Consider the following 24,869-nt stretch of genomic DNA (forward strand, 5'->3'; position numbering starts at 1 on the left):
CCTCTCCCCAGGTGCACCCTCTGTGCTTCAGCACTTCAGCCATGCCTGAGGCATCAGGGTTTTGCTGTCACTCCACACCCCAGCACTGGACAAATCCTCCAGTGACAGAAACTGCATTAAAGTGCTGGAACCACAGTCTGCTCAAGCCAACCCCACTGGCCCATCGGCTGGTGGAAAGAGCTTCTTGGGAGCTAGCCTGCCACAGCAGGAATTCTCTGGAATGTGTCAGGATCTTCCATCTGGCCCAGTCTGGGTAGAGGGTCTGGCCAGGAGAAGATCACTCCTCACTGGCTAGTCTCCCTTCAAAGTCTCAGCACCAGGTTGGTCCTTGGGCTGGGCTGCCATTGGACTGCATTTCTTGTGTCCATTGACATTCCCACTTCCCTAAATGACCTCTCTTCTCTCCTGAAAATTCTCCCACACTCACTCTGCACTGATGACTGTGTTTCCTGTGTCACTAAAGATCTAAAAAGCATGGGAGAGGACTTCCTTGAGTTCTCATCCCCACACCTGCTCCCTGCCTGCACCCAGGCCCTGGGTTCTGCCACTCCTCCTGTCTCCAGGCTCCTGGCACAGGCCAATTCCCCCCCACATCCCTCTTCCCTCCAGTCTTTCTTCCCCTCTGCTCATGTGTCCTTAAACGTTCTCTTTACTAGGTCTTACAAACAAGCTGTTATTCTAAGAATCTCTTCAAAAAACAGCAACAAGGCTTTCAGCTTTCAGCTGGGAGGAGGCCAAGGTGCAACTTTCTTCGGTCGTCCTGAATCTAGCCACCTCTGCCATGCTGCCGAAGTTTTACCCCAATGAGATCAAAGTCATATACCTAAGGTGTACTGGGGATGAAGTGGGTGCCACGTCTGTGTTGGCCCCCAAGATCAGCCCCCTGGTTCTGTCTTCAAAAAAGTTTGGTGATGACATTGCTAAAGCAACTGGTGACTGAAAGGATCTGAGGATTACGGTGAAACTGATCATTTAGAACAGAGAGGCCCAGACTGAGGTGGTGCCTTCTGCCTCTGCCCTGATCATCAAAGCCCTCAAGGAACCGCCAAGAGACAGAAAGAAACAGAAAAACATTAAACACAGTGGAAATATCACTTTTGATGAGATTGTCAATGTTGCTCAACACATGTGGCACCGATCTTTAGCCAGAGAACTCTCTGGAATCATTAAAGAGATCCTGGGGACTCCCCAGTCTGTGGGCTGCAATGTTGATGGCTGCCACCCTCATGATATCATAGATGACATCAACGGTGGTGCTGTGGAATGCCCAGCTAGTTAAGAAGCACGAAGGAAAATATTTCAATAAAGGATCATTTGAAAAACAAACAAACAAACAAAAAAAACCCACAAAAAAACAAAAACAGCAACAATAACTTTCTCTTGGCCTCCCTGTTCTTCTCTTGGCTACTACCCCAGCTCTCTACTCACCTTTATATCTTGAAAGTATCATTTGTTCTTGCTTCAATTCTCCCTCAACCCACCGTGAACAACTTTCATCCCCATCTCTCAACATATCTACTCCTCACAAGGTCATCAATTACCCCCCACAGGGTGCAATCCAGCTGTCAGTTCTGAGTGCTCATGTCTGCATGTGACACCTTGCTCCCTTCCTCCTTTGTGAACCCTGCCTCACTAAGCTTCATGCACCCCCTTCTCCTGGCTTTTCTCTTCCAACACTGGCTGCTCCTTCTATTGCCTCCTTTACCAACCTCCTATCTTTAGCGTCCTCAAGCATCTGGTCTTGGACCCCCTCCCCTCCACTCTCCTCCCCTGCCCTCTCCTCCTCTCCCCTTCCCTTCCCTTCTCTTTCCTTTCTTGACAGGGTCTCACTCTGGTTGCCGAGACTGAAGTACAGTGGTGTGATCTCGGCTCACTGCAGCCTTGAGCTCCCGGGCTCAGATGATTCTCCCACCTCAACCTCCTGTGTAGCTGGGATTACAGGCACGCACTATCTTGTCTGGCTATTTCTTAATTTTTATTTTTAGTAGAGACAGGGTTTCACCATGTTGCCCAGGTTGGTCTCAAGCTCCTGGACTAAAGCAATACACTTGCCTTGGCCTCCCGAAGGGCTGGGATTACAGGCGTGAGCCTGGCCACCTCTTCTATTTTCTATTTAAACCCACTCCTTTAAGGATATCACCAGCCACGTGATTTAAAATACCACAAGGCCGACAAGTCCCAAATTTCTAAGTCCAGCAACCACCACTTGTTCAACATCCATGGGAGCCTGAGTAGGCGTATCACATTTAACATGTCCAAAATGGAACTCCTGATCTTATTCCATTCAAACTCGTTCCACCCCCGGCTTCCCCATCTTAGTGAGTGAAAACTCCATTCTTCCTGTTGCTCAGACCAGAAAACCTTCGTCTGTTCTCTCTTTTAAACCCTACACCCCAGTCAGGCATCATGTTGCCTGAGCCTTCAAAAGAATATCCTGAATCTGATTACTTTTCACCACCACCACTGCTACCAGCCTAAACACCCCCACCTCTTTCCAGGGTTATTGCAATATCCCCTCACTTATCCCCTATCTGTGCCTCGGCCCACTTTCAATCTATCCTCATCATAGCAGCGAGAGGGGTTCTATTAAAAATCTAAGTCAGATCATGAAACTCCTCTGCTCAAAACCTCTAATGGTTCTCATCTCACGTAGGGTAAAATACAAAGTCCTTACAAAGGTCCACAAGGGCCTCAGGATCTGTTCCCTCCATTCACTTCTCTGACCTCCTCTACTACCCTACCCCATCGACTATGCTCCAGCCACATGGACTTCACTCCCATCTCCCGAACCTTTGCACTTGCCATTCCTTCTGTCTGGAATACTCTTCCTCTAGGCAGGCTCATGAGTCAGGCCATCAGCCCATCAACCCCATCAACTCCATTGGGTCTTTATTTAAAAGTTATCTTTGCAGTAGGACCTTCCCTACCCACCCCACCTAAATATTGCACCCTTTATAAAAGCACTGACCAACAGAACTTTGTGCTTGATGAAACTTTATCTTCACTGTCCAATAGGATGGCCACTATGAGGCTTTTGAGCACTGGAAATGTGGCTTGTATGACATGGAAATGGAATTTTTAACTTTAACTAATTTAAATATCATCAGCCACACAAGGCTAGTGGCCACTATGTTGTAAGCACAGCATCTTTATACTCCTTTATCTCTTTTTGCTGCATTATTTTTTTGCTTACTATTTGCCACTAACATACTACATAATTTACTTATAATTTATTCATACATCTTGTTTATAATTTGTTTTCCTCACTAGAATGTAAGTGGAAAAAACAAATTATGACTACACGGAGAATGAGGGGCAGGAATCTTTGTCTGTTTTGTTCACTACTATATTCCTGGTACCTAGAACAGTTTCTGGCACATAGTATATACTAACAAAATCTTTGTTAAATGAAGGAACACGCAGTAGGAGACTCTACAAGCTCCACCCAGGCATTGCTCTGCTCTCTGTCTATGTCTACGTTCTGCTAATTTGCCAGACGTTGATCTAACTTTCATCTCCTGACCTGGATGTTCATATGTTCCTCTGGCCCTTCTCCTTCTGAATGGTTTCTTCCTTCAGAAACCAGTGTCTAGTTTCCCAGTGGTGTACCCACTATCTTCACTTCAACCCACCAGTCTATAGCCTCTTGGTCCTCTCTGCCAGCCTTGGCTCTGTTGGGCTTCTCTTTAACTAGGCTTACCTGAGACAACAAATGGCCAAGAGCCATGGGGTAGGCCAAGAGTGCTGTCAGCCTATGCTTCTCTTCTTTGCTAAGACTCCAGAAAACAACACAGCACTTCACGGCATCTCTCGGCAGTCAACCAGAGTTAGAAGCTGGACCTCAGTCATCCACACCACATGCTAAATCATCACCAAATGGCCTCATGATGAAGGACTTCTGCACACTCAGAAACCTTCTGGGCATAGGTCACGCCTTCTATGCCTTTCCAGGACACATGACTGTGGCCCCCAGTGATGGTTAGGTGGCTATTACTGAGCTAAGACTCTATAATGAATGTCTTGCTTCCTTTCTAAAAGAAACCCTACACTTGGGCCAAGGGATAAGGAAGGGAACAGAAGGGAATTCTAGTTATGGCTGTTCTTTGTTTTAACCAATAAATGGATTTCCATTTTAAGATCCCAGATGTCAAGAGTATCTTATTATAGTGGCCTCACACAGGCTGGGAGTGAAGTAGAAATTAGAATGGTTGTTGAAAACTTTCCGTTTTCTTCTTCTTTATTAAGTCTGATGACTCAGACTTGATCTAGGGCTTTTTGTAACAGCCAGGCACATCCTCTTACATAAATGAGAGAAGATGTAACCACCTATTATAATGCCTTGCCTATAAGGGACACTCAACAAACGGTGGCTAATAATACGATGAGTAGAAATAAATATTCTGTTCTGCCTCACAATGTCTATCACAATGAAAACAATTGTGGGAAGTAAACTGTATATTGAAATGTATTACCAAAATCGAAAGTTAAGCAAAAATAGTTTCCATAGATAGCTAAAAACTTTCTGTTTTTCCTGAGCTAAAGAAGAACAAGAAACTAAAACTCCTTTCAGGCACCATTTATCTTTCTGTTAAACATCAATCTGATGTCATGCGGCAAGAGTTTTAGTTTCATTTAAAAATCATTTCTGATATCTTGTGAAACAGAACAATTTCCCTTCCAGAGAAAAAGGGTATCTATTTAGCCAATGACAAACAGCTTCCATTTTCTCCTTTTTTTTAACTTTCTTTTTTTTTTTTTTTTGTTAACACCACTTTTGTTCAGGGTGACAGTACACCTGTAGCCCAAGGGGATGAATCACAGTAGATATAAATTCCACGTGGTGATTTCCTTCCCTAGACTACCCTGTAGCTAGGATTGGCATAGGACCATTCTGGCCACTGAGGTATAAGTAGAAGTCTCCTGGGGGCTTCAGGGAAAGAATCTGCTTTCTGATAAATGATGCAAGTGCAAGAGGAGAGTTTGCTTTTGCTCTTCCCCACCCACATCCTGTCTGGGAGTGTGACAGAGCCTACAGCTGCAGCAGCTGTCTTGCAATCATGAATTGACAGTGTCAGAAGCCAATCTGCTGAAAATGACAAGGCAGATGGATAGATGAACATGGGGTCTCAATGGCATCACTGAGTGGCTGCACCAACACTAAATGGACAACAGCTGCAATTCTTGTTTAGCCAAGGTTGAAGGTTCTTAAAATTGAAACTCTTGTCAGTTGAGTTTTATTTGCAGCCAGAAGCAATTCCAACTGATTCACAGACCTTTAATTACTAGTTCAATGACTACCCATACACCCAGTATCTAAATTTAACTACTTCTAATATTTACCACATTTGCTTTTTTCTCTACGTTTTCAATATATGTGGAAGATAAATTGTAGACATAACGCTTAGCCCTTCAGCAAGTATCTCCTAAAAAGAAGAACATTTTCCTTCATAACCACAGGCTATTATCCCTCCTAAAAATATTAATGATTCTCTGATATCGTCTGAACACTAGTCCATATTCGGTTTCCTTTATCACAAAACACATTTAACACAAAAATGTGTTTTTGTAGTTGGATAAAATTTTCATATAAATGTTCATACAAACGGGACTTGGGATTTTGTTTTCCCTTTTCTTTTCCCTTTTTTAAAAAAAAATTAATTAATTATTATTTTTTATTTTTATTTTTTGAGATGGAGTCTCGCTCTGTCACCAGGCTGGAGTGCAGTGGTGTGATCTTGGTTCACTGCAACCTCCGCCCCCCGGGTTCAAGCGATTCCCCTGCCTCAGCCTCCCAAGTAGCTGGAACTACAGGTACCTGCCACCACGCCCAGCTAATTTTTGTTTTTTTAGTAAAGATGGGGTTTCACTATATAGGCCAGGATGGTCTCAATCTCTTGATGTTGTGATCCACCTGCCTCGGCCTCCCAAAGTGCTGGAATTACAGGCATGAGCCACCGCGCCTGGACTTAATTTATTTATATTTATTTATTTTTTGAGACGGAGTCTCACTGTGACACCCAAGCTGGAGTACAATAGCACGATCTTGGCTTACTGCAACTTCCACCTCGCAAGTTCAAGCGATTTTCCTGCCTCAGCCTCCCGAGTAGCTGGCATTACAGGTGCCCGCCACCACGCCCAGCTAATTTTGTATTTTTAGTAGAGACAGGGTTTCACCATGTTGGCCAGGCTAGTCTCGAACTCCTGACCTCAAGTGATCCACCCACCTCGGCCTCCCAAAGTGCTGGGATTACAGAGGTGAGCCACCACTACTGGCCTTCTCCTTTTAATAAAAAAGAAACATTCTCCACTCTCTCCGCCTGTGGCTACAAAGTTTCATTTTCTAGACCATGCTGGCTCTGGGCCCATAGTGCCCCTGGGAAGATTGGAATAAAGCTTTGGCGTTAAGACTAACAAATCCAGCCAGGCGCAATTTAAAGTTAATCGTTGATTAAATTTAAATGCATAAAGCTGATTTACTTTGGAAGGCCCAGGCGGGTAGATCACTTGAGGTCAGGAATTTGAGGCCAGCCTGGCCAGCACAGTGAAACCCCATCTCTACTGAAAATACAAATTAGCCGGGCATGGTGGTGTGCACCTGTAGTCCCATACTCAGGAGGCTGGGGCAGGAGAATCACTTGAACCTGGGAGGCGGAAGTTGCAGTGAGCCGAGATCACATCACTGCACTCCAGCCTGAGTGATAGAGTGAGACTCTTGTCTCAAGAAAAAAAAAAAAAAAAAGACTTACAACTCACCTAAAAGCCTCATCCACGTATCTTCCAAAAGTGTTGTAAGACTTCCCATTTGGAAATTTACTTGGGATTGAGCTCGTGATGTACTAATATTCTTCTCAATTAGACAGTGAGGCAAAGGACTGTGAACATTTAATGTAGAGTCAGGCGCCCTCTCTGTGAGCCAGGCTTCTTGGTTAGGGGTCCTACCTGTCTCCCACCTCCCAAAACAGCTCTACACATCACACTCCACAATTCACAAGTAACAGTGTGAGAAGATAAACAAGAGATGACATTTTTATCCACAGTTGCGGTAATTACAATACTAATTGTGTATATGAAATAGTCAACACTTTTTATAACTTATAACTATAAGAAAAATTAGGATGCACCCACAATCTAGAAGAGATGGAAAAACAAAGTTAATTGTGTTGTGACATTCAAATTAGTGAAATCCATTAAGATTTTTCTAGAACATTGCTACATAGAAGGACAAATGCTTTGTTAATTTTGCTTATTTTGTTTAACATCCCACCCTAATTAATACCACTATGCTCAGAGGAACCGTGCAATTTCAGGGTGACAGGAATGAAGCCATAGTACCCCAGGAGAGGCCATGTGCCCCCTTTCTCAAGTAGAGCTTATTAAAGTTAGGTCTAACCAGAGGCTTACCTAAAGCACTCTTCTCTCTCTTCATTCATCCGGTGCCCGTGGCTTTAGTCTGTTTCTCCTCATTTCCAGAATTTTCAGTGTTATTTAGTTCTCCCACCATTACTACATGCTAGAAGAAAAAGTTTTCAAATAATGAAAAATATATTCAAAACTGTTACATGGTCCTAAACTGGAAGAAGTCAATGTGCTTTAACTTAATTCCAATTGGATCCCTCTAAAACCATTTATATTTCACTTATTTCAACTGTAGAAAGTTAATTGTATAATCTATTATAAGGGCTTTATTGCACATGAATAAAGTCATAACAATTGTCATCAACATAAAGGCCTATTATTAATGCTCAAAACCAATTATTTAGGGGGAAATATTCAACCAGCTATAATCAGAGACTCACAGATTAATCACACATGCAAAAAAAAGGTTAAAGATACGTTTTAACTAAATTATCTGTGTCGCCATTCTAACAGGAACAATGACGTAAGTAACTTGTCCTTTATTTTCTTTTTTTCTTTTTTTTTCTTTTTTATAGAGACAGGGTCTCGCTATGTTTCTGGGGCCAGGGAGGATCCAACTCCTGGCCTCAAGCAATCCTCCCTCCTCAGTCTCCCAAAGTACTGGGATTACAGATGTAAGCCATATCGCCCGGCCCAATTTGTCCTTCTTTAACATGTTATTTTTTCAACATGTTATTTCTCAACAGGGTAAATTGATTATTTGGCAAGTTATAAATAAAAGCTTCATTGTAATTTCACTAACATAGATCCTTAAGAAGAAAATGCTTGCTCCTGCTAATGACTATTTGAATTCTAAATAGAGTTCGAATAAGGAATTTTAAACCTTTAAGTTTGCTTACCGAACATAGACAGCAGTAAAGTTTTGGTCTTTCACTGGACTCCAGAGGTCAGATAGAAAGACGAGTTATAAAGCAGTGTAGCCACAGCTTCTGCACCACACACAGGTGTTGCTACCATGGAGCACTTTGAGCGGAAAGTGCTGGAGGTGCAAATGTTTCCTGTGGGTTGTCAAAAGAGAGGCCAGTAGTTTCTGCTACCCGTGACCGCCCAGCACAATATGCTCTGGCAGGGGCCATTATTAGCCCATAAGTTGCTGCACTGAGAGAAAGGCACACGGGGTGCAGCCAGTTCTGGGGGCTTGAACATGTCCAAAACATCCTTGTCTTATAGAAACCTAGGACACATACAGGAACATTCATTAATATTCTCAAAGAAGAAATTTTTATTTTGCACTTGGAAATATGTCAGAAATCACTTGAAGGCAAATAAGATCTGGCCCTCTGCAGAGGTAAGTGGCTAACATGCCCTAGATCTCCAGGCTTAGAGGCTGCCCCTTTGGTACCCATGATTCTCCAGGCCTTTCCAGGGCAACATTGTCCAGCATCTCTCTCTCTCCTCCCCACGTCTTCTTTTGGAAGTTTGACTCTCATGTGTGGTGCCCGATCCCTAGGCCACCTGTGCCGGCCAGCCCCTGAACAGATAAATCCTACTAAAGGTTAATCCCAAGCACAAGCTTTGGGCTGGTCCTTCTGGGCTGATTGGCTTTCTCTCTCTCTCTCCTTTTTTGAGATGGAGTCTCCTTCTGTCGCCCAGGCTGGAGTGCAGTGGCACAATCTCGACAATCTTGGCTCACTGCAACCTCTGCCTCCCGGGTTCAAGCAATTCTCCTGCCTCAGCCTCCTGAGTAGCTGGGATTACAGGTGCCCGCCACTGCTTCTGGCTAATTTTGTAGTTTTAGTAGAGATGGGGTTTCACCATGTTGGCCATGGTTGGCCAGGCTGGTCTCAAACTTCTGACCTCAGGTGATCCGCCCACCTTGGCCTCCCAAAGTGTCGATATTACAGGTGGGAGCCACCACTCCTGTCCTGATTGGCCTTTCCTCCAAGAGCCATGCTAACCCAACCAAAAGGATTCCATTTTTAATGAGAATTTCAGGAACCAGTATTTTCTTTTGGGTGAAGGGGAGAGGGATTGGGGATTGGGGACGGTTTTCCAGGTCTTTGGCTCATCATATAATAGATACCACTTAGTGGCAACTGTGGCCCAACAAAAACATTTTTTCTGTCCCAAGACCTTAGGGCATTGAGAAAGGACCCTCAAGGCACTGATTCCCTTCAGTAATGACCTAAAATATTTCTCCCAGATGGGCTGAGGTTCCTGAGACAGCCTCCACACACTTAGTCCATACATCTTGTTTGCAGTTAATGGCAAAGAGTTAGCTGAGAAATCTAAGATAACAAGGCTTTTACTTTATAAATGTGCAACCTAAGAAATCAATCCAAAAATATGTAATGAAAGCATTCCATTTGACACATTCTAGATATATTATCTACATTTTGCTACAAATGCTTTGGCCTAAAATAAATGGCTTTGTTTGCAGAAATGTGTACCACACATTTATCAAAACTCCTCACCTGCTGGAAAGCGCTGTAGTCGTGGTAACTGGAGGGCTTAGCAGCACCTGAGTCCTGCAGGCTGGCAAGGCTCCTCTTGCTATTCCACCACCCCATCTCGGGGCAGACACAGCCAGGCATTTGAGAAACTCACTCCCCGTTTGCTGTATTTACCAGGTCCAGAGCTAGGGGGTTAAGAGGAAAGAGGACACATCCCAGCTTCACCTTTGATGTACACATGTGGAAAAAAGAAGCAGGTGGAGTTACTCTTTCCAAAACGAAATATTCAAAAAGTGTATGGAAATATAAATGCAACTTTGAAATGACAAGCGGTTTCTCTAGGCAGGATTCAGCAGAACTCAAAAAGTCAGTACGTTGCTCTAGGCAAAAACTTGACAGTACTGGGGCATGGGAGAAGAATTTTAAAGTGCTTCATCCAGTGCAAATTTTCCCAATTAAAGCTATATTTTTTACATATCTGTACATAATAGATATAGGATAGGTTATAGAATATGTATATATACATAGGTCTACATATATAACACATACATAAGTATGTATATACATGTTTAAACAAAGATTTCTATGATCTAACTCAAACTTTCAGTGTTGAATCAGAGACGCCTTGGTCATTAACAAAGAAATAACAAGGCCGGGTGCTGTGGCTTACACCTGTAATTTCAGCACTTTGGGAGGCTGAGGCGGGCGGATTGCCTGAGGTCAGGAGTTCAAGACCAGCTTGGCCAACATGATGAAACCCTGTCTCTACTAAAATACAAAAAACTTAGGTGAGCATGGCGGCACGTGCCTGTAATCCCAGCTACTCGGGAGGCTGAGACAGGAGAATTGCTTGACCCTGGGAGGCAGAGGTTGCAGTGAGCTGAGATTGCCCCACTTCACTCCAGCCTGGGTGACACAGCGAGACTCCATCTCAAGAAAAGAAAAGAAAAGAAATAATGAAATAATTCATGAATTTTGGACAGAGGTGGGGGCAGGGAGAAAATGCCGTTTAGCATAAGATGACCAGCTTCCTGAAAAGCCTTTCTCTAATATAAACTCCAAAAATCATTTCAAAACTTACCACTTTATGCCATCCACACCTTTAAGGTCCAAAACTGACATATCCAAAGTAAATAGGAACCCAAGAAAAAAGGTATTATTCCCTGGCTCCAGGCAGATCAGCCCTTATCTCCTTCAAAGAAAGTTTCTTGCTGTTTTTATTGACTGTTGTTTTAAATAAAATGAACAGGTAATTGAGAAGTTGTTGCTGAGCTTGTACGTGATAGTAGATGGGTTTTTACTCTCCAAATAAGAATATTTTCCCCTCAGTGCACACTGCGTGATAGAATTATGCACTTGACTTAGTGACCCAGGGGCATTTGAATCCATAGGTAAGAAGGCTCAAAGGAACTCAAAGAGAAGGCAATGGGGAAGCAGATTAGACAGAAGGTCTCTCTGGAAGCAGCATTTTCTGCTGTGGATGAAATCATGTTTTCCAGCCCGATGCACTCCTCCTACAGAAACTGGTCAGCATTTCTCCAGGCGCGAGCAGTGCCAATGCCTGTGTCCCATCACAGACTCTGGAGTGAAACTTCCTGGTTCAGATCCCAACAGCCCTGTGGCCAAGATCAGGTTAATTGATTTATTTAAGCCTCAGATTTTCATCTCTAAAATAGGAATAATAATGGGAATAATAATAGTACTTACCTCTCAGAGTGGTTATGAAGACTAAATGAGAATGCATGAAGGTGCTTAGGGGAGTGCCTGGGGTAGAGTTAGAGCTCAAAAGAGCATAGCTATTGTCATTTATTATTAGTAGCATTTACATATTCAATTATCATTATTGTCATTATTATTATATTCCAGGTGTGAAATGGCAATCAATGCGAAGAAGTGAGCAATAAACACGTTTTGGGAAGATACCCTCACAAACACACTCTCTTCTTTCCCTGTGGTAGACCATGAACCCTAATGTTTTGGGATGAATCTAGACTTTCCATTGGGATTAAGGTCAAAGGCTGAGTCCCCCAGAGCATGATTCATAGTGTTAGGAATAAAGCCATCAGAGTGCCATAGAACACAACAAGAAATACACTTCTACGTTTTTATTTTTGTTTAATTTTATTTTAGAGACAAGACCTGGCTCTGTCTTCCAGACTGGAGTGTAGTGGCATGATCATAGCTAGTAAGCAGTACAACCTCAAATTCCTGGACTCAAGCAATCCTCCTGCCTCTCAGCCTCCTTACTAGCTGGGACTACAGGCATGTGCCAACACACTCAATTAAACTTTTTTTTTTTTTTTAACAGATGGGATCCCACTATGTTGCCCAAACTGGTCTCAAACTCCTGGCCTCAATTGATCCTTCTACCTCAGCCTCCCAAACTGCAGAGATTACAGGCATGACCCACCATGCTCAGCCAGTTTTACCCTTTTAAATTAGTTCTTAAACAATTCATGCATAGATAGATCCTCCTTATAAAAATTCAAACAATTGCAGGTAAGGACAAATTGGCCTTTGACCACCATCCCTGATCTTAGAGTCCTCTTCAGAGGGAAGCACTGTTGTCAGAGTAGAATCCATCCTTCCACACCTTGTCCATGGAAAAATTTACACTGCTCATTTTGGTTCACATAAATGGACTTACACCCTATGCGTTATTTTGCAACTGCTTTTTTCATTCAATAATGTCTGGAGCTATTTCCATGTTAGTATTCTTTTTTTAAAAAAAAAAATGGTGCCTATTCCCAATAACCACAATGGATTGCTTCAATAGGCCTGATGGATGTCCATCCCTTGCCTGCTTCTGTCTGTTCCAGAAGTCATTGCTTTGTGGGGGAAACGGCTTACTAGCCTGAGACACTGGACATTTGTTTTTTGGCTCTAGCAATTCTAACTAGGAGTGAGACCTTGCGTTAATCGTTAGACCACTCTGAAATTCAGTTCCCTTATCTATTAAGTGAGAGATTTGGACTATATGGTTTCTAAGTTTCCAAACAGCTATGATAATCAGTATTTTGGTATTGAGACAGAGAAAAATGATCTTTTTCAAATGTCAGAGTGAAAAAAGTCATGTGAGTGGGAAAAGCTGATGATCTCTGAGGAGGTTATTCCTACCAATGCTTCCCACGAGGTCAGGTCTATTCCTCACCTATACTCTGGCTTACCTTGTTCTTTTAATGCATGCCTAGTATTTAATAGTATGTGAGCTTTATTTGACATCACCAGAGTCAAGATATTTTTGCATAGCCACAGATACACAAATTCCTCTGAAGGAATTTCGTTGAAAATAATTACAGCTGGACCATTTATTGGGGATAAAATTAGGATGTCAGAAGACAGGTTTGGGGAAGTCAGTGCTAAAAGGGAGGGATTTGAGTACCCTAAAAAGTTGTGTTCAATCATTTATTTCTTCAACACTTATTGAGCACCTACTATGTCCAGCGGCCAGGATATTAAAATGAAGAACGAAGACCATTAGCCTTGGTGCTTCCAAAATCTCAGCCATTGCTTGTTTTCTACCCACAGGGTGTTCGTGTTATGGGGCAGTTCTTTCACTCCCCAGTCCATCACCATTGTACTTTGCTGTCAGAGAGATCAGATGAAGCCTTGGAGAGCCGCTTGTCAGCATGGGTTTGTTTTTAATGAGGTTTCCTTCAACCCCACTATTAATGTTTAATCAGTGCAGGAGGAAGGTGGTTGGCAAAGATCGTTTTATAACTCTTATCATTGTTGCTGGAACATAAAAAAATTATCATTACTGATACCAAAAAGGAAATGTTGTTTCACCAGGAAATGGCAAACTGGGACCTATTGTGGTGTGGATGAGCAGTGACGTAATCGAGGGTGGGGAGTGTGGAGGTGGAACGTGAGGACTGCGGTGTTGAACGAGGGGGAGAGGGGACCCAGCAAACGTTCTCCTACCTTCTTCCCTTTTCCTGAGTGGCAGTAGGTTGTAAAGACCTAGAGAGATCGTAGCATAACCTGCCAGTACGTACCCTAGGGTTGAGCCCAGCCTTTTGCCCCATGTCCCACATTCTATTGGACTTGTTCACAACCCCAACCACATTCCCACTCCCTTAGATGTGGTCTTAGAGCTCCAAGATTGAAGGGCCCCCAAACGTTTTTTTTTTTTTAATTAAAAAAATTTTTTTGTAGGGACAGAATCTCCCAGGTTGCCTAGGCTGGTCTTGAACTCTTGGCCTCAAGCAATCCTCCTGCCTCAGCCTCCTGAAGCACTGGGATTATAGGTGTGAGCAACCACACCCAACCCCAACTCCTTATTTTGCTCCCAGGTTCAGCCTTGTCTGTGGAGGGACAGACATAGCACAGAACCTCCCAACCCCATCTGCTTCTCTAGTTAACTAAGCAAGTCAATCCTTAGCCTCCAGCCCTTCGGCTCCCTGCCTGCATAATCAAACAGATTTAGAGTAAAGCCAGCATTGGATTAAATCCTAGTGTTCTTTAATAGAATGCTAAACATAAATCCACGGAGGGCTAAACGATTCTTCCCCTCCCCCTGTCTCCCACCATCATCCCCTCCCTCCCCACACAAATTGCACCAGTTTAGACCCTGCCTTCCTTACACCTTTATTCCTGCCTGTGAACTGCTTTGAATTTTTGTCATAATTGCTATGTGACTTACAGGCATTCTTGAATTTTTTTCTCCATATAAACCTTATTTTGCCCCCAACAGTGATGGAAACAAACTTGGAAAGTTTTGGAAGCATCATTTCTGTATTATAAGTCATCACACTTCCTCTGTTGACATTCATTCATTTGTTCATCGATAGTGGCCATAATTTAATAATCTGCCCTTTAGATCTCCTACATACACTGCTATTTTTCTAACCAACAACATGCAAAAAATGGTGTAAGGGCAAAGACAGCACCAAACACCAGCAAGGCTGTGAAGCTGTTTTTATTATGATGATTTCCTTATGTTGTACACAGACTGTGGCATCCAGCTAGACAAGCTCTGTGGTTAATATTATATTTGAAATGAAAAAGATTCCAAGTTCTTCAAATTTGCATTCTCAAAGTCTGTCTTCTTGAATTTCTATATTTTAAAAACAATCTTCTGACAATTAAGATCGTATTTAAATAGGCTTTGCAAATTCCAGCAAGAAACTGAGTCCACATCATTTGAGGTGCTATTCTGTCGACTTCCCTTGCTTCTCCCTAGCCAAAAAGATAAGCCATTTTTAAAATTGTATAATTACTTAAAAAAATGTTTCAAGTATTCAACACACAGCAAGCTAGGCTCCCTGAGAGTTATGATACAGGAGAAAGGGACAAAAGGATACCATGCCAAAAACTGGAAAAGGGAAATTGATAAATTGAATATGACTCTAAAGCAATGGAACAAAGCAAATGTTAATAGGCAGACTGCAATTCTGGCTACCCTGGAGGCATTAGTTATTTCTGAGCTAATCCTAAATTAATTTGCTCAGAATGACCACTACAGAGCTGCTTTAAGAGACAGGGTACACAGTTCTGCAGTTGCATGATTCCTACATATGACAATTAGACAGCAAGGCTAAAGCAGAGAGCAATCTAGCAACTGCATAGCCCAGAAAGAAACAACTCTGGTTCCAATTTACTGACAAACTCCTAACTTGCTGAAGTCTCAGTGTCTGCCCCTTAGTTTTTGCCTTTTATACAATTGTCTTTTGGTTATTGCATGCATTCAAAAAAAAATGTTCCATTGAGCATTCCCTGGCAGAGAGGAGAAAGGCCTTTCTCTCATTCCCATCTTTCATACTAAACTTCTCTTCCATCTGTATTTTTTTTCCTCTTCCCAAAGGAGGGCCTTCTCTGACAGTCTGGGAGTTCAGAGTGTAAATCACCCCTTATTAGCTCTGAACATTGGACAAGTCACTTTACTTCTGTGAGCCACAGATACTCAAGAAATATTTACTGAGGTAGTATGTTTTCTAAGAGATGGGGATTAAGGGGAGAACAAGATAAAGCCCCCACTTTATAAGCTCACATACATATGGGAGAAACAATCAATGGGAGAACAAAGAGGCACTTAATAAAGTGTAAGAGGGAGGCAAAGGTCAGCGGTTGGGGTGGGGGAAGGGCAGAGAGTGAAGGAGGGAGGTTACTTTGGATGGAGCCACCAGGAAAAGCTCTTCAGGTCATGAGGTCTGAGCAGAGACCAAATAAGGTAAGAGAGTGAGTCACATCTTGGGGAGAGACAGCGATTGCAGACAGCAAGGTGAGACTAAGGTTGGCCTGTTCCAAGAACGACAAGCTGGTGTGCTGGAGTGAGGTCTGTGTGGGACAGAGTAGAAGGAGATGAGGGAGGTACGTGGAACTAGGACATATGCACCCTGTGGCCACTGTAGGACTTCTGATTTTATTCAGTGACAGGAAACAACTGGAGAGTTTTAGCAGAGGAGTTACGTGATCTGATTTTGTTTTATAAAATTGGCTCTGGTTGATTTTGTCAAGAGTGGACTCCAGAAGAGTAAAAGTATTGCTTACTCCATGGAAGCAATAAGACCAGAAAGGAGGTTATAATGATGACTGTGGCAAGGGATGATGGTAGTTCACTAATCTATGAGGGTAACAGTAGCAACAATTGCACGGCACTGTTGTGAGAATTAAATAAGATAGTACGTGCAGGTAGCTTGACATTGTGCCTAGCACATAGTAATAACAGTGTTAGCATTCTTTTGTTTGTTTGTTTGTTTGTTTGTTTGTTTGTTTTGAGGCAGGGTCTTGCTCTGTTGCCCAGGGTGGAGTGCAGTGGGGTGAGCTCCTCCTGGGCTCAAGCGACCCTCACACCTCAGCCTCCCAAGTAGCTGAGGCTACAGGTGCTCGCTACCACACCAGCTAATTTTTGTGTGTTTTTAAAATTTATTTATTTATTTATTTATTTTTGTAGAGATGGGGTTTTTTCATGTTGCCAAGCTGGTCTCGAACTCCTAGGCTCAAGTGATTCACCCACCTTGGCCTCCCACAGTGCTGGGATTACAGGTCTGAGCCACCACACCTGGCTTGAGCATTCTTATTGCTGTCATCATGATTATTATTTTGAGGTGATTCTTCTACGCCAACTCCTTTTCTAAGCTTTGGCACTGATATTGCTTGAGAGATTCCAAATGTTTCTTTCTTTCTTTCTCTTTTTTAAAGATAGGGTCTTGCTTTGTTACCCAGGCTGGAGTGCAGTGCATGATCATGGCTCACTGCAACCTCTGCCTCCCAGGCTCAAGCCATCCTCCCACCTCAGCCTCCCAAGTAGCTGGCACACACCACCATGCCCAGCTAATTTTTGCTTTTATTTATTTATTTATTTTGAGACAGAGTCTCACTCTGTCACCCAGGCTGGAGTGCAGTGGCGCGATCTCGGCTCACTGGAACCTCCTCCTCCTGGGTGCCAGCGATTCTGCTCCCTCAGCCTCCTGAGTAGCTGGGATTACAGGCACGCAACACCACCCCCAGCTCATTTTTGTATTTTTAGTAGAGACGGGGTTTCACCATGTTGGTCAGGCTGGTCTTGAACTCCTGATCTCATGATCTGCCTGCCTTGGCCTCCCAAAGTGCTGGGATTACAGGTGTGAGCCACTGTGCCTGGCCAATTTTTGCATTTTTTATGGAGACAGGGCAGGGTTTCCCCATGTTACCCAGGCTGGTCCAAATATTTCTTTTCTTGTCTTTTCTTTTCTTTTTTTTTTTTGAGACAGAGCCTCGTTCTGTCACCCAGCCTGTAGTACAGTGGCATGATCTCGGCTCACTGCAACCTCCACCTCCTGGGTTCAGGCGATTCTCCTGCCTCAGCCTCCCAAGTAGCTGGGACTACAGGCGCCCGCCACCACACCCGGATAATTTTTGTATTTTTAGTAGAGATGAGGTTTCACCATATTGGCCAGGCCGGTCTCGAACTCCTGACCTTGTGATCTGCCCACCTCGGCCTCCCAAAGTGCTGGGATTATGGGCATGAGCCACCCCGCCTGGCTCGTCCAAATATTTCTCAATCTCTTCCAAGCACTCCCTTGTGTGTCCAAGCAAGCTTGCATACAGGAAGGTTTATGTGTTTGGTCCAAAATGTTCAAAATTCTTTGTCAAGGCCATTTTTATTCACTGTGGTTATAAATCCTGCCACTTATGACCTTAGAGAGGCAGCGTGGTAGTGAGTCCTGACATGGCACTGCTTCCCAGGGGCATCTGGTGGTTGGTGGGGAGGGGCATTTCTGAATGTCACGATGGCAGGAGGGCAGTGCTGGCACTTTGAGTGAGGTCTGGGGATATTAAATGAAACAGTCCTGCACAATCAATGATTTTCCACCCAGACTCCCCATGCTGTCCCTCTGGAAAACACTTAGGAGGCAGGAAAGTCTTCTTGCAGGTTGTACGTGGCCCAACTCCAAGAAAGTTGTACAGCATGGGGGGCCTGGGGATGCTGGCATAGAGGAAATATCCAAAAAATGGAAGAAATTTCCTCCACTACCTTCTCGGAAGGTTAAGGATATCCAATAAGTTAATGTATGTATGTATCAATTAAGCTGTAAGTCATCATAAGGCTGACCAACCTGTCCCTCTGCACACACAAGTTGCTAATGAGGCAGAAAATAGTCTCTGCCTTAGAGAATTTATAATTCAATCATCAGTAATGAGTAGCTGTACCCTCCTATTAGAGAAGAAGGTGGGCAATGTGCTTTCAAAATTATGGGCCTGGTTTTCGCAAACCAAACATCTTATTTTTAATTAAACTTTGTAAATGCCAATTCTTTTTTTCTCTAGTTATGAATATCCATATTGTACCAAAATGTATTAAGTCAAAGATACTTAAAATACTACTTAGGCTTTTAAAAACAAAATTATATGTAACATTGTTTATGACACCTACCTTCTTTTAAAAATGGGAAAGGAAATAGTCAATGGCCCAAATTAATCTTTTTTTTCTCTCTTTTGCTTTTTTTTTTTTAAAGAAAAGTTATGGTTGTCTCCTTTACAGCAAAATAATCTCAAGAGAAATTCTGATCTGTTAGAATAAAATTGAACTGATTCTTTATGAAATTTCATTTTTGTAGTCTGAAAATAGCCACTTTTATGCATTCATTATTAAATCACTCATTTGTCGATAATAAGCATCGTCTACCATAGGCCAGTTTTGCACAAACTTTCAAAATTTATTCCAAAGGGCACTCCTAGCCTAAATAAACAACAAAATGGGAATAGGAGGCATGGGCAACAAATACTAGAAGCTACATTTAATGTAATTTTTTAAAGGGGACAGTTTTCCTTTATTAATAAGATAATTAAAGGGAAATAACAACAACAAAAAAAGAACTGTGTTAAAAATGTGCTGAGGTTAAAATGTTGGCACACTAAGTACATTCGACAAGCTTAATGACCATGGCAGGCACTGACCGCTGTTTACTTTGTATTCACCCTCCTTCTTTCTTACTAGCAAATACCAAACAAAGAGAATCCCCTATTTCAGTGTAGATGGATTCATTCTCCAATTCCAGAATGTGAATCAAATTTGTCTAACCTAGTCACTATCCATGGACAATGGTTGGTCTAAAGGTAGTGATTAAACCCAATTTCCAATTTTAGCCAATGAGATGTAAACAGATATCTGCTAGGTAAGCTTCCAGGAAAACCTTTGAAGCACTGTATTAAAAAGGCAAGATCTGCTTAGGGATGTATATTATAATCCTTAGAGCAATCATTAAAATAGCAATACAAAGAAATATAGCTAAAAATCAAATAGATAAATTAAAATGGAATACTAGGAAAATTGTTTAAAAAACAATAAGATGGGAACAGAAGAACAAAAAATGAAGGGTACAGATGATGAGATGATGAAATGGTAGACCTAGATTCAGCCATATCAATAATTACATTAAATGTTAATGATCTAAACACATTAAAAAGCAAAAATTATCAGAGTGAGTAAAAAAAAGCAAGACTCAACCATATGCTCTGTACATGATACCATCTTTATTTGTGTCTTCTCTAAGTAAGAAGACACAAATAGGTTTGAAAGTACATGCAACAAAAAACATACTGGCCTGGCATGGTGGTTCATGCCTGTAAGCAATTTGGGAGGCTGAGGCAGGCAGATTCCTTGAGCCCAGGAGTTTGAGACTACCCTGGGCAACATGCCAAAACCTCATCTCTACTAAAAAATACAAAAAGTTACCCAGGTGTGGTGGTTTGTGCCTGTAGTCCCAGCTATTTGGAAGGCTGAGGTGGGAGGATTGCTTGAGCCTAGGAAGTTGAGGGGGCAGTAAGCCATGATTGCACCACTGCACTACAGCCTGGACAATGGGAGTGAGACCCTGTCTCAAAAAAAAAAAAAAAAAAAAAAAAAGGAAAGAAAAATATACACCAAAAATTCTTTTTAAAAAATGTTAAGCAACCCAGAGGAAGTCAGAAAAAATAAACAAAAAAGAAGAAACTAACAGAAAACTAAAAATAGAAAAAAATAGAATGAAAGATTTAAGCCCTGACATATCAATAATTACATTAAATGTAACTGGTGTAAACACACCAATTAGAAGACGAAGATTGGCAGAGTGGATAAAGAACATAGCCTAACTATATACTGTCTACAAGAAACTCATTTCAAATACAAATCCTAAGAACATTTTTAGGGACTAAATGTTTGTGTTTCCACAAAATTCATTTGTTGAAGCTCTAGCCCCAACTAAGATGGTATTTGGAAAAATAAGTAAGCCTAAGAAGGCTGAAGAGGATATATTGATATCAGATTAAATAAACAATAAGACAAGAATATTACCAGAGATAAAAGAGAATATATCAGAAATATAAAAGGAGCAATCCATCAGAAAGACATATAAATTATAAATATGTGCCTAATAACAGAACCTCAAAATACATGAAGAAAAAAAATTAACCAAATTAAAGGGAGAAACAGATAATTCTGCAATCATAGTAAAATATTTTAATATACTTCTTTTATCAATTGACAGAACAACTAGACAAAATTCAGGACATAGTAGATTTGAATAATACTATAAAATATCTTGATATAATCAGCATTTGTATAATATTACATCCAACAACTGCAGAATACATATCCTCTTCAAGTACACATGGTACATTCACCAAGACAGACCATATGCTGAGCCATAAAACAAATCTCAATAACTTCTAAGGAATTGATAGCATGTAGAGCATATTGTCCAACCACAATAGAATTAAATTACGAATCGTATCAATAAAAGTAACATATCTAGGAAACCTCAAATATTTGGAAATTAAATGCAAGCTTTCAAATGTTATAAGTCAAAGGAGAAATCAGAAGGAAATTTAGAAATTATGTTAAACACAATGACAAAAATAGAACACATAAAAATATATGGGATGTGGGTAAAGCAGTGCTTAGGGAGAAATGTATAGTTTTAAATGCTTGTATTAGGAAACAATTTGATAGTTTTAAATTAATGATTATTTTAAGAAGCTAAAAAAAAAAACCCAAAGTAAGTATCAGAAAGTAAATAAAATTAATTACAACAAAAGTCAGAAAAATAGAAAACACACAATAGAGAAAATTAACAAAACCAAAAGCTAGTTCTTTGAAAATATTACCAACAAAGAATTATTGGAACCAAAATTTAAATAATCTGAAATTGAGAAGCCCTGAGCTACAGTAACAAACCAGTTTGGCCTTAGCAAACGGTAGATATATAGACCAGGAGAACTGGATAGAGAGTCCAGAAATATGCCATATATATGGTTATTTTTTTAAAGTGTCAAGGAAATTCAATGGAAAAAAATATTTTCAACAAATGGTGCTGGAACTATTGCATATCTATATGGGGAAAAAATGAACACTGACCCTTTCTTCAAATCATGTACAAAAATTAAGGCAAACTGTATAATAGACTAATATAAAATCTAAAACTATAAAACTTCCAGAAGACAACTAGGATAAAATTTTAGTGACCTTGAGATAAACATAGTTTCTTAGATAGGAACACTAAAGCATAGACCATAAATGGAAGAAATGATAAATTAAACTGCAGCAGCCAAGGAAGATATACAAATGACCAGTAAGCACATAAAAAGGTATTCAATATCATTAGTTATTAGGAAAATGCAAATCAAAACCACAGTAAGATACCACCTCACACATACTAGAATAGCTAGAATAAAAAAGGCAGTGTTGATAAATTTTGGAAAGGAGGTGAAGGAATTGCATCCCTCTTACACTCCTGGAGTGGGGGAGTATAAAATAAAGCAGCCACTGTGGAAAACAGTTCAGTGGTTTCTCAAAAGGTTGAACATAGTTTCCATATAATCCAGTAATTTCACTCATAGGCATATATTCAAGCGAAATGAAAACATGCAAGCATACAAACTTGTACACAAATGTTCATAACAGCTTTATTTGTAATAGCCCTAAACTGGAAACAATCTAAAATTGACAAACTCCTTGTAATGAAAAAAAGAGAGACTCCAAATAACCAAGAATTTAAAAACAATTATAACTATAGATTCAACCAATATTAAAAGGATTGTGAGAGAATATTATGAAAAACCTTATGCCAACAAATTTGACAACTTACATAAATGAACAAACTCCTAGAAAAATAAAACTTATCAAAATTGACACAAGAAGAAACAGAAAATCTGAATAGCTCTATCTCTGTTAAAAGAAATTAATTTGTTACCAGCAACCTACCCACAAAGTAAATTCTAGGACACTTAGTTTCACTGGTAAATTTTATCAATCAAGGAAGAAATAATACTGATCTCATGTAAAATTTTCAGAAAATAAAGCAGGAGGAAACACTGTCTACTCATGTTATGAGACAATAACTCTAATGTCAAATTCTTTTTTAAAATGACATACTAATATCCCTCATGAGTAGTGGTTCATGATGTTTCCCTCTTAAAGGAAATTTGTCAACATGTGAAGACATTTTTTAATATCATAACCTGGCCAGAGAGGGGTGGACAACCACTGGATAAAGGAATAAGCACTAGGAATCAACATTTCTGTAACATTTCACAATTTTTATTATGAAATGTTGAAGGAAAAATGAAGGGATTATAATTTTCCTATATTCCCTAGCAAATTTTATTTTTACCTAGAAGTAGATAGCTATAAACATACTATAATATTCAAGCTGATAAAACAAAATCAAGAAAATGTATAACATAGTAAGACCAATAATATCAAAAATGTAGAAATTATCAAATCCTAAAGAAATTTAGTAATTGAAACCTTAAAAAAATATGTTTTTAGGGCCAGGCATGGTGGCTCATGCCTGTAATCCCAGCACTTTGGAAGGCCAAGGCAGGCGGATCACGAGGTCAGGAGATCGAGACCATCTTGGCTAACACAGTGAAACCCCATCTCTACTAAAAGTACAAAAACTTAGCCCGGCGTGGTGGCAGGTGCCTGTAGTCTCAGCTACTTGGGAGGCTGAGGCAGGAGAATGGCATGAATCCAGGAGGCGGAGCTTGTAGTGAGCTGAGATCGTGCCACTGCACTCCAGCCTGGGCAACAGAGCGAGACTCTGTCTCAAAAAAAAAAAAAAGTAATAATAATAATAATATATATATGTCTTTGGTAACCCATAGCACTTATTCCTGGAAAGCAAAGTGAAGTAAAACATAATTCATCATGCTTTCAACAGAATAAAGGTATAAGTCACATTTTAAAGGAAAATATTTTGTAAAAGTCACCATCTGTGTTAGACCATTCTTGCATTACTATAAAGAAATAACTGAGTCTGGGTAAGTTATAAAGAAAAGAGGTTTAGGGCCAGGCATGGTGGCTCATGACAGCACTTTGGGAGGTCGAGGTGGGCAGATCACTTGAGGCCAGGAGTTCGAGACCAGCCTGGCCAACATGGTGAAACCCTGTCTCTACTAAAAATCCAAAAATTAGACAGGTGTGGTGGTATGCACCTGTAGTCCCAGCTACTCAGGAGGCTGAGGTGACAGAGGGAGACTTTGTCTCAAAAAAAAAAAAAAAAAGAAAAGAAAAGAGGTTTAATTGGCTCATGGTTCTGCAGGCTATACAGGAAGCATGGTGCTGGCATCCACAAGACTCCTGGTGAGGGCCTCAGGGAGGTTACAATCGTGGTAGAAGGAGAAAGGGAGTAGAGTATCACACAGCAAGAAAGGGAACAAGAGAGAGAAGGAGGGAGGGGCCACACAGTTTTAAAAAACCAGATCTTTTGTGAACTCACTTACCACCAAAGGGTTGGCACTAAGCCATTCATGACAGATACACCCCCGTGATCCAAACACCACCCAACAGTCCCACCTCCAACACTGGGGATTACATTTCTTTTTTCTTTTTTTCTTTTTGTTGAAACAGAGTGTTGCTGTGTTGCCCAGGCTGGAGTGCAGTGGTGATCTTGGCTCACTGCAACCTCCACCTCCCAGGTTCAAGCGATTCTCCTGTCTCAGCCTCCCAAGTAGTGAGTAGCTGGGATTTAGAGGCACGCACCAGGATACCCGGCTAATTTTGTATTTTTTTTTTTTTTTTTTTTTAGTAGAGACAGTGTTTCTCCTTGTTGGCCGGGCTAGTCTTGAACTCTTGACCTCAAGTGATCTACCTGCTTCAGCCTCCCAAAGTGTTGAGATTACAGGCATGAGCCACCGATTTGAAGGGGACAAATATACAAACCATGTCACCATCTTTACTTAATTTCTTCTCATAAGGATTTAATAATATAATTAAAGAAAATTTGCTAAGAAGGAAAAAGGTGCTATTATCATCCTGTAAGTTTTTATTTTTATATAATTCTTTTCAATTTTTCCTGAAATGCAGTTATATTTATACATGGCATCATGCATTCTTGTTTTTCACATAGAATATAAAATGTTTTATGTCTACATAAGTTGTTTGATAAAAATGAAATATATTAAGTTACGGAGGATTTCTTTAACACAATTTATAATTTTGCAATCTATTTACAGGAGGATACAAAACTCTAATAGAGGAAAAATAAATTTATGAAGACATGTGCCTTATTGTTGTGTGAGAAGATGAAGTAAAATATTAATATGTTCATTAAGTTAGATTACATTAAGTACCATTTACAGTCTCCAGCCCAC

General features: G+C 40.9%; 1 protein-coding gene and 1 pseudogene across 2 annotated transcripts in view; one reads left to right on the forward strand and one right to left on the reverse strand.

Annotated features, from left to right (window-relative positions):
• The first annotated feature begins 668 nt into the window (after nt 1-668).
• LOC134730664 (large ribosomal subunit protein uL11-like) lies at nt 669-7,371 on the forward strand (annotated as a pseudogene).
• A 4,540-nt stretch (nt 7,372-11,911) lies between these two features.
• The window catches only part of HYCC1 (hyccin PI4KA lipid kinase complex subunit 1), a 119,605-nt gene continuing 106,647 nt past the window's right edge, over nt 11,912-24,869 (reverse strand). For both annotated transcript variants that reach the window (XM_055115761.2, XM_055115762.2), the window contains exon 11: nt 11,912-14,990. In XM_055115761.2, coding sequence (XP_054971736.1) covers nt 14,869-14,990 — 122 coding nt within the window. In that variant the 3' untranslated portion in view covers nt 11,912-14,868. The remainder of the gene's footprint in view (nt 14,991-24,869) is intronic.

Source organism: Pan paniscus, chromosome 6 (genome assembly GCF_029289425.2).
Source record: "Pan paniscus chromosome 6, NHGRI_mPanPan1-v2.0_pri, whole genome shotgun sequence".
Taxonomy (NCBI): domain Eukaryota; kingdom Metazoa; phylum Chordata; class Mammalia; order Primates; family Hominidae; genus Pan; species Pan paniscus.